The following is a 13,002-nucleotide window of genomic DNA, read 5'->3' as shown; positions in this document are numbered from 1 at the left end:
ACTGGTTTCCAGTGAGTTTTCTTGTTTCTAAACACCTAAATTGTCCATGTATGATTAACTCACCACATGCTTTCCAACTCAGGACCCAGGTAGAAGTGATTGCATAGCTCCTGTACAAGACTTTGGTCTCTCCAGGACCTCTGGAGCTGAAAGCTGCCATTACTGGTGTTTGACCATTTCTTCCTGCTCATTCAGTGAGCCTCTATAAAGGTTTAAGAACTTTACAACACAACACACAATGGTTAAAATAAAAATTTAATTTTGTATTTTTCAAATTGTGACACAGGTATGATTTCACTTTGATTCTGTGTATACAGTAGAATAACTTACAAAACAGGAAACAGTACTGCTGTGTGTGTGACAACTGGTCAAATTCACCTTACAGCAGCCCTTAATGACATTAGAAAAGGCAGTAAATTCAGTGGATAAGATTGCATGTACAAATAGCTCATTTAGCCAGCACTGATACTGAAGATTTCCCAACGCATGAATCATGACAGCAGCACCAAACAAAATGTTTCGCACAGAAGCTACAAAGCTGGCCTTAGTTATCAGCTGTTTTTTTTTTTTTAAATGATGCTACAGTTTGTTCTGCGGTACCACAAGGCAGCAAAGAGCAAAGTCAGTATCTGGTAAAGCCTCAACAAAGGTGGGCTCATCAAGTATTGGCCCTTTAACCCTTTATAAGTGCGCTCATTGAAATACTCAAAATTTCAACTTTAAGAGTGTTATTGGTGGGCATAAGACTTTCAAAATGTTTCATTTTCATGTATAAAATCAAAAGTCAATAAGTGTACAAGAAAACACGTATATGGTCAAAGGAAAATGTGTTTTAGAATATTACAACATACACATTAAAACTTTAAACAACATGAGGCCTTTTCTTCATGACCACATCAAGAGCACATGCTTCTAAACCTCACTGAGGCACGGGATGGGCGTCATATATAAAGTGTGTGGAAATTACTAAAAATAGTCACCTGCCGTATAAAGGGTTAATAGCTGATAATGTATTTATTCAAAGTGGCATTTACTCAATTTTTAACTTTAGTCATCACTGATAGATTCCTGATAAGCAGCATGTGGAACTTTGTGTCTCTACAAGTGCGTCTGGCAGATGATGTCCTCTTTTGTTTTGATGGTTTCTTTGTGATTTTGATAGGGTGCTTCTTCAATGGCCTTTGTGGGATTCTTGTATTCATGGTACTCCACTATGGGGTAAGTGATGACCGTGAGCACCAGCACGGCCATCAGGATGTACAGTTTGTACTCCAGGCACAAGAACGTGCTATAGGCGAAGGCGATGACGAAACCCAGCGACTCCCACATCCGGTAGTTGGCGAATGCCGCCTCTTTTTCCCGCGAGAAGAGGATGCCGTAAAGAGCTGGGGGTGGGGGGACCAAAAGAAGATAAGTAAGTCCAGGTAACAAAGGCAGTGATGACCAATATTAGGCTTGTAGCCTCTATTTCTACCTGTAAATGTTTCTGAATCACTGATTTTAAAATTTTGTGTTGTTGCGTTGTGTTCAAACACTAAAAGAAAGATCTTGCGTGTCCTCATTAGGTTAGAGATTTGTGTCAGTTTGTGGGACTGTAGCCTAAGCTTTATATTAATTTTTTAAATGTGTGACAATGCATTTCAGGTCATGTTATAAAGTAATGCAAAGGTAATGTAACGAGTAGTATAATGAATTACTTTCTCCAGTGAGTAATTAAGTAATGCACTGCATTACATTTGAGAAAAGTAACAAGTAATGTTTAATACATTGCGTTTTTTAAGTAATGATCCCAACACTGAAAAAGATGATTGTAGTTTCTAGGTCTGAAAACTGAAACCAACATGCATTCCTTTAAATGGCCACCAGGGGGCGAAACCTGTGGTTGCAAAAGGACTTCTGGTCCTATAAAAATCTACTGGAGAACCACCGAATGACTTCACTCATATTGAGTCATATTGAATGAAACTTTAATTCCATTTTGTAATTTTGCAATCCTGTCAGTTTTGAAGATACCAGTCAGCATCTCCAATACAGTCAGTTACACATGCGTGTATTATAACGAAGGCATGCTGTTATAGAAATCACTCAGAGGATTGACATTTTTGGGTGTACCTGTTAGGTGCACCAGGTAGGCTGATGGAATTTCTTACCATTGGTCTGAGTTTGCCAGATAGCGTCTGCCATACCCCACAGAGCAGGAAATACAAAAAACACAGGCAGCTGGTCGGGATGAGGCCTCCAGTACAAGAGAGCGATGGCACAGCTTAAGTTGGCCAGTGCAGCTGAAAGTGGAAAGATAAATAATAACAGATGCAAGGAGTTAATCTATATAAACATTAAGGTTAAAAAGAAGAAATATCCAAAACAGCAGCGAACAGTATTTTAATTCAAAATTATATATATATATATATATATATATAAATTAAATATTTAACTTTATGAAAAAAAAAAGGTTTTACCCAGGCCAAAGAGCGGTGCTCTTCCAGTGTATTGAGCGATCCTCCCAAAGAGATAGGAACAAAGGGAATTTGAAGCTCCAAAACACATCATTACAAAGCCAACATAATGGATCCCCAAAGCACAAGTCACATAATTCTGCAAAGACACACAGCAGATTTATAAAGCCTCACTTCATACTGTTAATGTTGTTAATGAATGAGTAAAACCTGGATAAACAGTGGACCGTGTGAAGCAGGTGGTTTCTGAGGAATGCTAGCCAAAAAAAAAAAAAAAGCTCAAAGGAAATAATGAATTTCATGACTGGTTAGCTTCATACACATTAAGGTAATGGTCATGTTGCTTCAGCAGCCATCCAACAACAGAGTTTTAAATGAATATCCTGCTAACAGTCTATCTCTATGTGGGCTTGAAAAACACGTTGCATCCTTTAGGTGTTGCTAATCAGATGCACGTGATTAACTGCTCATCAATAAGTGTGACCACCTCGATTAAAAACGCAGAAGTTTTGGCAGTTTGATGATTTTGACTTATTTTGCAACCACAGGACCAGGACACCTCGCAGACACGGAGTCGAGTATGAACTCCTCTGTGTTGTGAAATATTCTAGAGTAAAACGTGAGGCCGCCTGTCCAACAGCTAAAACTTGGCCCACACTGGCAGCAGGACAGTGATCCCAAGCACAGCAGCAAATCTACAACAGAGTGGCTGAAAATGAAGAGAATCAAGATGATGCTCGAGACTGATAAAGTCATACAGAAAACCATTACTTTAAGTTATTGCTGCTAAACGTGGATCTACAAGCTACTGAATTGTGGAGCGTGTATTTGGTTGTTCACAGGACTGCATAGAAACCTTTATTTTCACATGACTATAACTATTGTTTCAGTAGCTGTGCGAATATCAATAATGTATCCACTTACTACAGTCCATCTGGAGCCTGTGTTCATATTTAACATTTATTTCTCTCAGTTTCAGCATCATTGTGCGGTTTTTGTTGTTGACTTGTTGATTGTGATTTCTTTTATTGCAGTTTTGGCACACACAGATTTTTGTTGCCAGAAAAAAAAAAAAAAACTGCACTTAAACCTAAAAGCCTTCCTCTTTTGGAGCTCTCCTCACCTTGGTGTACTCCCCTGACAGGAAGCTCTGTTCAAAGCCGCTGTACATCGTGAGCGGGATGAGCGTCAGCAGCCTCCAGTCCTTCAGGAGCCTGAACGTGGCCAGGAACGTGTGGCAGAACGGCACGCGGCTGTCACGAAACTCGCTGGCCTGCTCGCGGTCGATGTTGTCCAGAAACACTGCGATAATGAGCATGGCCAGGACACCCACACCTACCACACACAAAGAACAGTGATTCAGTAGATAGCTGCGATATGTTAGTGACACCGAGGTGAAAGGCTGTGCAGCAATCCGGTTACTTTTACTTCAAATCTTTACACTAAGATTGGCCAGTTGCTGCTTAGCTCCATCTAACACCTTCACTCAGGTGATGGCAAACTGCAGAATTACCGATGTAGCTTCCCACGAGCGTCCAGACCAGTTTCCGCGCCGGCCTGGTGGTGTTTCCGTAGGTAGTGACATTAAGTCCGCAGTCAGCTGCTCCACAGGTTTCCAGCTGCTCATCTGGGATGTCAGCTATCAGAAAAATATGCTGTTTGTTAGAATACGTCTCATCACCAAGAAAATGAAGAAATATGATGCAGTTGTGCTTTAAAAAAAAATCCCCTTTGAAAATAAAATATTCAACAGTAATTTAGAAAAAAAAACTTAAAGGTTTTCATTGTCAGGGTATCAAAGTACTTATTTTCTGTTTTTGTGCCCTTCTGTGTTTCTGGTGTCTTAATTTCCCTCCAACTTTCCTGGCTGTGGTCCCGTAGTCCCAAAAATTCCCACCTACTTCTTAAAAGTGTCAAGAGGTGAAGGGCAGATGTGACGGAGACTTCATGAGGACTTAAGAAAAGAGAACTTTGGTCCTCAGAGAATCTGATTGCACTTACACTTAATATTGTTGTCGGTAGATGTTGTTTATGTGGGTCTAAAACTCCTCAAGTTGGACTACAAAAAGCACATCTTAGATAACTGGTGAAAAGTTAAAGAAAAATACAAACATTAGTTCATCCACATCACTCATGTTTTCTTTGACCCCCTCGTGTGTTTATTAAAGCTTTCTGTGACTGAAGTTAGACGTCTTCATGTTTTTGTGTTAATTATTTGTGGGGGGGGGGGGGGGGGGGGGGGGTTAAATCAGGTGCAGTCTAGTTGTCAGTTTTACTGAGTGAAGTGACCAGGAAGCCATAATAAAAGCTGGATGAATTCTCTAAATATGAAAGAAGGGTGCTTCAAGGCTTCCTTATTACCTCCTTTATGACAGAGGAGGAAATAATGCTGCGACACACCAGCCAGCCATCTATGAAAATGATCAACATAACTGACAAAGTGATTCACATCATGTAAATGTTTGCGTGTTTTCCATTTCATGCCATGAACCTGTTGATATGTTCTGAGCATCACACTGATGTAATAAAAGCTGCTCCAAGAACAAACTAGAGTTAGAAGAAAACTCTCTAAATCGAGATCATGAGCTTTATTGATAGATAATTTATTAATTCATTAATGATAAATGTGTCTGTGGTCATATTGCAGACTTTAGGATTATAATAAATTTTCTCTTCGAGTCAGTGATGGATGGAGTTGTATTGGATCACTGTCCCGCAGGGAAAAAAAAGATTTATTTAATTTTATAGTTTAAATCTTCCCATGTCTTTAAAATTCCAGCATTTGCAATAAAAAGATTTTTTTTTTTCACTGATGGTCCTCGTTTACATAACAGACTCGTTAAGAACACGCGCACATTTTATAGCCCGTCTTCTGCACGCTCACTGTAGTTTAAATACAGCAGATCTCCACCGTCACATCAAGAAGTCAGATTCTCTGAGCGCTGCGCTTCTCTTCTCTAAGTCCTTCCAACTTTATTTTCCCACCGAGGTCGAGGAGAAGTGGCTAAGAAAAGGTGGAAGAAAGGATTGTCTGGCCCACCCTCATTAGCTTCACCTGTGTCTGATTATTCTCACCTGTTCAGTCTTCATATAATGTTGCCCCTCCTCTTGTCAGATTGTCAGTTTGGCCTCCTCTCATTTCTCGTGCCCACCTTTAGATTCATGTTTTGTTTGGTCAGTGTATCCCTGATGAGGTTTTTTTTTTTTTTTTGGATCAGCCATTAAAGATTTTGGTGTTGGAAGTTTATTGGATCGTATTGGACATTTGGAAGTGTTAAGATAAGATTTATATTGCTATTAAAATATTGATAGAATAGATGAGTTTGCATTAAATGTTTTTATGTTTCAGCGTGTTTAAAAGTGTGAAGTTTATATTTTGTTGTTGATCGTTTATTTTGAAAATGTTAGAGTGTCCCAAAGTAAGATGGAAATAAAACTGGAATAAATAGCTGCGTGGTGTCATTCTTCCAAGGACGTCATCATTTACACTGATAACCTAGAACCATTAACACCAATAAAGTGATATGTTGGCAGCCTTTTCCTCTCTTTAAACACACCTTTTCTCATACCCTCCTTAAACTGAACCATAAAATGACTGTAGGACAGTGCTTAGACCTTGACCTGAGCTGAGGCAGACAGTAAGACCAAAGACCAGTATCACGCTCCTTCGCTCACAGCTGCTGATGTCCGTGTCACCCACAGCTCAGACTTTGGTACACGTGAGCCTCTCTGCTTAAGGCACTAAAAGCAACAGCAGAGGAAGTGCACATCTTAATTTGGTTTAGTTTAGATCAGTTAAATACTCCACCTGCAGGTGGTGTGACGGTTAGTTCTGTCACCACAATGCGAGGAAGTCCTGGGTTTGAATCTTTCTGGGACTTTTCTGTGTGGACTTTGCATGTTCTCCCGCATCTGCGTGGGTTCTCTACGGGTACTCCGATTTCTTCCCACAGTCCAAAAACATGTATAGGGTTAGACTGGCGACCTGTCCAGGGTCTACCCCAGATCTTGCCCTATGACAGCTGGGATAGGCTCCAGCCTCCCTGTGACCCCAAATTGGATTAGAGGAAGATAAATATTCAACGTAAGGTACAATGTTGAGTATTTAAGGTGAAATAATGCAAAGCCCAACATCACAGGATTTAAAAAGGGAAAAAAATAGAGCCTGTATACAGATGGAAGCTAAATGTAATTTAAACTGACTAAGAGTTACTTAATGGTTAGTTTCACAGCCTGAATTGTAAAGAGCTCGAGGCGGTTAGAGCATGAAGCATCATTAGAGCATCATCCTGCCAAGATCAAGCTGCAGGCTGCACAAGGACTAAAAGTGGACTGTGATCTAAAGTGCAGCTCTGCTCTCACAGGCTTAAAGACACACTGGGTGTAACGTCTGATCCGGGAACAAATCTGGTGAGCCCTGAAGCTCCCGAGAGCTTTCTTTAGGAGCTGTATGCACAAGCAGCAGCAGCAGCCGTGTTGGGTCATGTTGAGTTTCTCTAGGTTTGTGGTGCTGAACTATGAAAACATGTCAGCCCCTAACTGCACTGCCTAAAGCTAAACTTGTCAAACTTGAGTTTCCAGAACTATTTTTAAAGTTGTATTTACATCTTTTTAAACTGTGTAAAAATCGAGAAGATTTGGGAGGCTTTGACTGTTTCTCGGGGGCACAGCAGCATCAGTACAGACTGCATTTATATACAGCATAAGTACCACAAGAAAAGATTTGTTTTATTTTTGAAATGTGCAGATGGCTCAAAGTATTGTGGTTTACACATCTGCTGGACAAGCAAACAGTTGCTGGTTGAATTCCAGCAGGAGCAACCTCTCATCAGTCTGACATTTGCTCTCTGCTAAGGTGTCTCTTCTCCTTACACTCCTAAAATAGCTCTCTCACTATGATGCATTTCAAATTCAAACAGGGGCACTTTCAGTCTGATAAACAGTGTAACCCATTTCCCATCTAAATAGAGCAGCAGGCTTTGAGGTACATCTTCTCTGTATTGTGTTAGCTAATCGGCACCTTGTCTTATTTAAAAAGCAGGGCACATAGTGCATCAGCTGTCATGGGTACAGTGAGTGAGGGTCTTCTAAACATAATCTCATTTTAAATTAACACTGTATGTTTTTTGTTTTTGTTTGTTTTTTTTTTTGGGGGGGGGGGGGGGGGGGGGTGCTGGATTTGATGGTAAATTATCATCTAAATATGGTCACCTCTGGCTCCAAATAACAAACAGGGCTCTGAGCAAAATGCTGATGTTATGGCTTTGAAATACAGTCCAAAATCAGAGGGTGATGTCATGTTAGCTACAAAGTAGTAAAGTTTTATATTTTTTAAATCAAAACTGTAATACTTGTTATGTTAGATGTTACTCACATGGTAGCTCATTCATTATTTTCACTAGCTATTTAATACAGCAGGTTTTGTATATACAACACTGCTGATATACTAAATTACCAAAAGTTTTTGCTCTTTTTCCTTCACACGCGTCTGAACTTGAGTGACATCCCGTTCTTAATCCATAGGGTTTAATATGATGTCGGCCCACCTATAACAACTTTCCACAAGGTTTAGGAGTGTGTTTATGGGAATTTTTGACCATTCTTCCAGAATCCAGAATCCCGCCCTCCACCAAACTTTACACTTGGCACAAAGCAGTCAGACAGGTACCGTTCACCTGGCAACCACCAAACCCAGACTCATCCATCAGATTGCCAGACGGACAAGTGTGATTCATCACTCCAGTGAACGCGTCTCCACTGCTCAGTGGTGGCTTGCTTTACACCACTGCATCCAAGACTTTGCATTGTGCTTGGTGATGCAGCTGCTCGCCCATGGAAACCCATTCCTTGAAGCTCTCTATGCACTGTTCTTAAACTAATCTGAAGGCCACATGAAGTTTGGAGGCCTGATCACCCTGTGCACTATGCAAAATCTGCAAAATCTGACCACAGCCTGCTCAAAATAACTTTTCAGTTGTCTGCTTACCTATACTGGCATCCTGTCCAAAGATGAGCGAGGACATGAGGTTTCCCCACACCGCAGACGACTGAAAGATGAAGAAGAAGATGCCAAAGTAGTGGTTGACCACGTCGGAGCCCTTTTTGCCCTCTTTGCTGGCCTGCACGTTCCCAGAGATGGTCAGGTAGGTGCATTTGGCCGACCACAGCGGAGAGCCACCCAACCCCAGGATCACTGAGGTGGGGATGAGAGTGTACCTGTGGAAGAGAGCAAAGCAACATTCACTGTGTTAGCACGCGGATTCAGCTTCAAGAATACAAAAATACAGCCCAATTAGCTATATTTATTGACTGATTGATTGTCTGGTTGATTACCATCCTGGGTAGAGGTTTCCGACTGAGTAGGACACGTAGCAGGCCATGCCTGCCACAATGGTCCATTTACAGCCCAGGTTTTTGATCATGATGGGAGGCAGGAACATAGAGGAGATGATTATGGCGGCGTAGATAACGCTCAGAGAGGCCACGCCCATCCCCTCCTCTGCATTCAGACTGCTCTGTACAGAGAGCAGAAACATCATTTTTCATCAGAAACAGCTTATAGTTAGAGCTGGATCAGGTGACCCTGAACCATCCCACTGTCACCAAGTGCTGCTCATAGGGGGTCGTTTTGACTGTTGGGTTTTCTCTGTAATTATTGCAGGATTTTTATCTTACAATATAAAGCGCCTTGAGGCGACTGTTTGCTGTGATTTGGTGCTATAGAAATAAAATTGAATTGAATCAATAGAAAACAGTGTCGGTCAGAGGTTCAAGGTTAGGAAGCTGACCGCACCAATTAAAAACATAACATCCTAAAATAATAATAGTTTTGTGTGATACTATTATCATTGTACAATAACGGTATTGTGTTTTTCTTTGGACCTTAACAACTTGATGAAGTTGGCATTTTAGAATATTTTCTTTTACGTGCTCTAAATATTTTGAAATATAGTGAATCAGTGAATTTACACACAAAATTAGTGTTTAGATTCATGCTTGGACCTCTGAGTAGTGTAAGGATTGTACATATACAACATGGAAAGTGTTTCAGCTTTCCAGCCCAGTCTATGTGTAAGACTGGGAAAACGCTTTAAAATGTAATTACTGTTACAGTGCCCTACATACTAATAATTACAAGATATTTACACAATGTCAGCATCAGTGTGTAGAGCAAGTTGATCATTAAAGGTGGCTGCGTAGGTGTGTTATTATTTAAAGACTAATCTTGATTTGTAAGAACCATAAACCGGTTACTTTAAAGGCTGAATGGAGATTTCATTCATTTGCATCTTTTTTTAAAAACATTTAATATTCAAGTATTTATTTAGTGTATTTTAATTAAGTAATAAAATGCAATTGTTGTAGACAGCATGTGTCTGGATGACTATATCTACAGTAAGTATGTAAACTATGTATGGATGTTAAATTAATAATAATAAATAAATAAATAATAAACTAATAATAATAAATTTGGATATTTAGAGAACGTTATCTGTACATATATGTGTAGATAATTGTACTGAGGGTACAGTCTGTATGGATAATTGTGAAGTTGAACAGTGAGTATAAAAATAATGTATGTTATCTACACAAGTCTAAATTGATCATTAAATATTACATTATTGTAATGACTTTATATATCAATAAGTATGCAAGTTGTAGTCCTTAAATATAAGTCTGTGTTACTGGTTTTAAATTTGCTTTACAATTTAAAGTTTGAACTTGATGTAAATAAATAAAAACAAAAAAAAAATCAGAAAAGTTTTGGTCTTTGCTATTTTCACAGGTACAAGATTTTATTTTTATATTAAAAATATATAAAGAAAGTGCCACTCTTTTGTTTACATTATTATTATTATTATTATTTTAACTTTTTAAATTTCCTGTTTTCCTTAACAAAACTCAAATATATTATATACGAATAAACGAATACATGAATGGAAAAAAGGATTTTGCCAAACTGACATTTTGCCAAATTAATTACACGAGTATGAAGACAGAATCTGTAGTCATACCAGCTAAAATTGATCCAGTGCAGTTTACTCACAGAACTTGATAAATATGTGCATTTTAAGTACACTTTGTTGTGTCTGTTGTTATTTAAAATCACGTATTGAGTTACTCCAGTATGTATACATTCTTTAAAGCACCAATGATGATAACGCTCACAATTAAATCCAGGACCACCTGATAAACCTAATGTCTCATGTAGTCAAATCACAGACGTGTGGAAAACTTGCAAAGTAAATTATTTCTTGGTCTTTTCAGTTATGGAAGGAAAAAAGTACCTTGTTGATAAACAATAAACTGTAGCTCCTCCACCTACCTGTAAACTCTGCAGACCTCCAAAAGCCGTGAACAGAGACAGAAACCCAACAGAGACCACCAACACATTCTTGAAGTTGCGGCTGATCATGGCTGCCTTTTCAAAAATATATTTAACAAAAAAAAAAAACTTCTCAGACCTGTAACATTGAAATGTTTTTTTTAAAAAATCTGTTATTTTAGGTTTGGTTTTAGACTAGTGTCTTCATGCAGCAGCTGCACCACCTAAGAGTGAAGTCAGAGGTGCCTCCCTCTGCTGAAAATGAGTTTCTGATAAACGTGTACACTGAAAATAACCAAGTGCAAAGTCCAGCCCTCTCTCTCTGTCTCACACACACCCACTAAACATGTTTTTGCAGAGCATTAAACAGTGGATCCCTTATCACCTGGCCTCTAAATATGGTGGAATTTGCTCACATATCAGACTGCCCTTCCTTAACTCCCTCAATTTCCCTGAATCATTGCTCATGTCGTGGCTGTAATTGTGGATCATTGCTGCTTTAATGCTTCCTTCTTCTCCCTCAGTCACGTCCCTCCTAAAATTTCTGGTTTTGCTTCTTTTTGGTTACAATTTTCAGTCCAGATTCATCGTATATATTTACACCACACATACATGCAGGAGCAGTGACACAGAGCAGAGGTTTACAGTGTCTGATTTCTGATCCTTTCACTTTTATGACTGCAAGACATCTTTTTTTTTTTTTTTTCAGCATGATAGTTTGTTGTTATTTGAAAAACAGAAAACACTGGGACACCATGGTCCACTCTGTTATCTCAGCTGTGGCCAAAGAGAAACAAACTCCAGGCCTGCATTAACCTCTTAAAAGAGGCAAACAGAACGAGTGCAAACAGATTGTTTCATTTGTGCAGCTTTTGCTGAAGTTTTTTTGTCCTGTGATGGTCAAAAATAAAAGCTCATGGAGTGATGGTACGTCTGGGCTGAAACTTCTCTCCTTATTATCTAGTGTTTATTTAAAGCTATCTGAAGCGATGGTTAAAGGTGATGAGAGATTACAAATTGAGGTTGAGACTTATCACGTGAGCCAGCTATTAGAAACTTTTCATATCTGCACAGATAAAATGTTGATTGATGGATCTTTTATTCATAACCAGCCTAATCAAGATGGATGTGGGTCACACACAGCGCTCCACAAAGCTAGAAATTTTACTGTTTATTATTTATTTGTGTACTTTTTATTGGACAGTTAAGAAGGAAACAATATTTAAGCATCTTTTTTTGACATCTGTTCACTTTTTGGGATTTTTAGAAGAAGACTTGGATGCTGGGAAATATGCTTTCTTGGCCGTCTCCCGCGGATTGACTTGTCTGGCTCTGTCCTAAGGTAAACACATCCACCTAATTATGTTTCTCAAGTTTTTTTTCTACTTATGAAAAAAAAAAATGTTTTAAAAAGAAGTAAGCTTTAAAGGTGTTTTCTCATGATTTTCAATCCTTTTGACAGATGTTTGCCAGCTGTTTCTCTGGCTTCTGGGGGAAGTTTGCCTTCAGGACCTCCTGTCAGAATTCATGTGATTGTTGTGGTTTCTTTCTAATATTGTAAAGTCTTCACCTTACAATATAAAGCACACTGAGGCATCTGCTGTTGTGAATTGGTGCTACGTATATAAGAACATCTGGATTGAATTGTTAGTTTGTAACAATACCAGTTTAGGTTGAACTGCACCCTCTAACCAAGATCGGAAGTGGCTACTAATGAGAGCATACAGGTGAAAAATCATGTTGAGGGACGCAAAATGATTTGCCCCAAAAACATAAATCGATAAATCACAGACTGTGACTGTAATCTACATGAAAAACTCACAAATTAGTGTTAAAACAGCAGGTAACATTTAACATAATTTCTTCACCCCTTTGGGGGAAAAAGTGTGTAAAATGAAAAAGTACAAGAGAAAAATAAAAGTACATAAACATCATGTTATGGGGTTATTTCACTCTGCTGTCTTTTGGATCCTAGATATGATAGCAGCTGCCAGGAAACGTTTGGGTACAAACAGTCAAACCTGTTGGACCGTGAGTGCGACTCTTCACGTTCTTCTCCCTTGTTGGTACAAGACAGAGTGTGAAGTTAAGGGCAGGTCACAGTACGAGAAATCTGTGGACACTTTACACAGATTTGTTTTTCATCTCCAATGATATGAGACTGCTTTATGGCTTGTTAAAAAACAAAACAAAAGCAAAGAAACATGTTGGCATGAGTAC

The 13,002-nt window shown here is 39.1% G+C and overlaps 1 protein-coding gene across 1 annotated transcript; it reads right to left on the bottom strand.

The window, feature by feature from the left end:
* Nucleotides 1-283: 283 nt before the first annotated feature.
* Nucleotides 284-11,022, bottom strand: unc93a (unc-93 homolog A). Its single transcript, XM_030721953.1, has 8 exons — nucleotides 10,783-11,022; nucleotides 8,790-8,971; nucleotides 8,443-8,672; nucleotides 3,970-4,095; nucleotides 3,580-3,791; nucleotides 2,460-2,595; nucleotides 2,151-2,282; nucleotides 284-1,385 (listed from the first exon to the last, which is right to left on the bottom strand). Exons 1-8 carry the CDS (start codon nucleotides 10,870-10,872, stop codon nucleotides 1,099-1,101), a joined length of 1,395 nt encoding a protein of 464 aa, XP_030577813.1. The 5' UTR covers nucleotides 10,873-11,022; the 3' UTR covers nucleotides 284-1,098.
* Between the last annotated feature and the right edge of the window lie 1,980 nt (nucleotides 11,023-13,002).

The sequence above is a fragment of the Archocentrus centrarchus genome, chromosome 24 (assembly GCF_007364275.1).
Source record: "Archocentrus centrarchus isolate MPI-CPG fArcCen1 chromosome 24, fArcCen1, whole genome shotgun sequence".
Lineage (NCBI taxonomy): Eukaryota > Metazoa > Chordata > Actinopteri > Cichliformes > Cichlidae > Archocentrus > Archocentrus centrarchus.
The sequence above is the reverse complement of the archived record's forward strand: the minus strand, read 5'-3'. Positions and strand labels throughout refer to the sequence as shown.

Coding starts and splice junctions, on each gene's coding strand:
- unc93a (XM_030721953.1), bottom strand. CDS start 10,872: ATGATCAGCCGCAACTTCAAGAATGTGTTGGTGGTCTCTGTTGGGTTT. Junction 3,792..3,969: donor GCTCGTGGGAAGCTACATCG/GTAATTCTGCAG, acceptor TGTGTGTGGTAG/GTGTGGGTGTCCTGGCCATG. Junction 2,596..3,579: donor TGTCAGGGGAGTACACCAAG/GTGAGGAGAGCT, acceptor GTGTCTTTGCAG/AATTATGTGACTTGTGCTTT.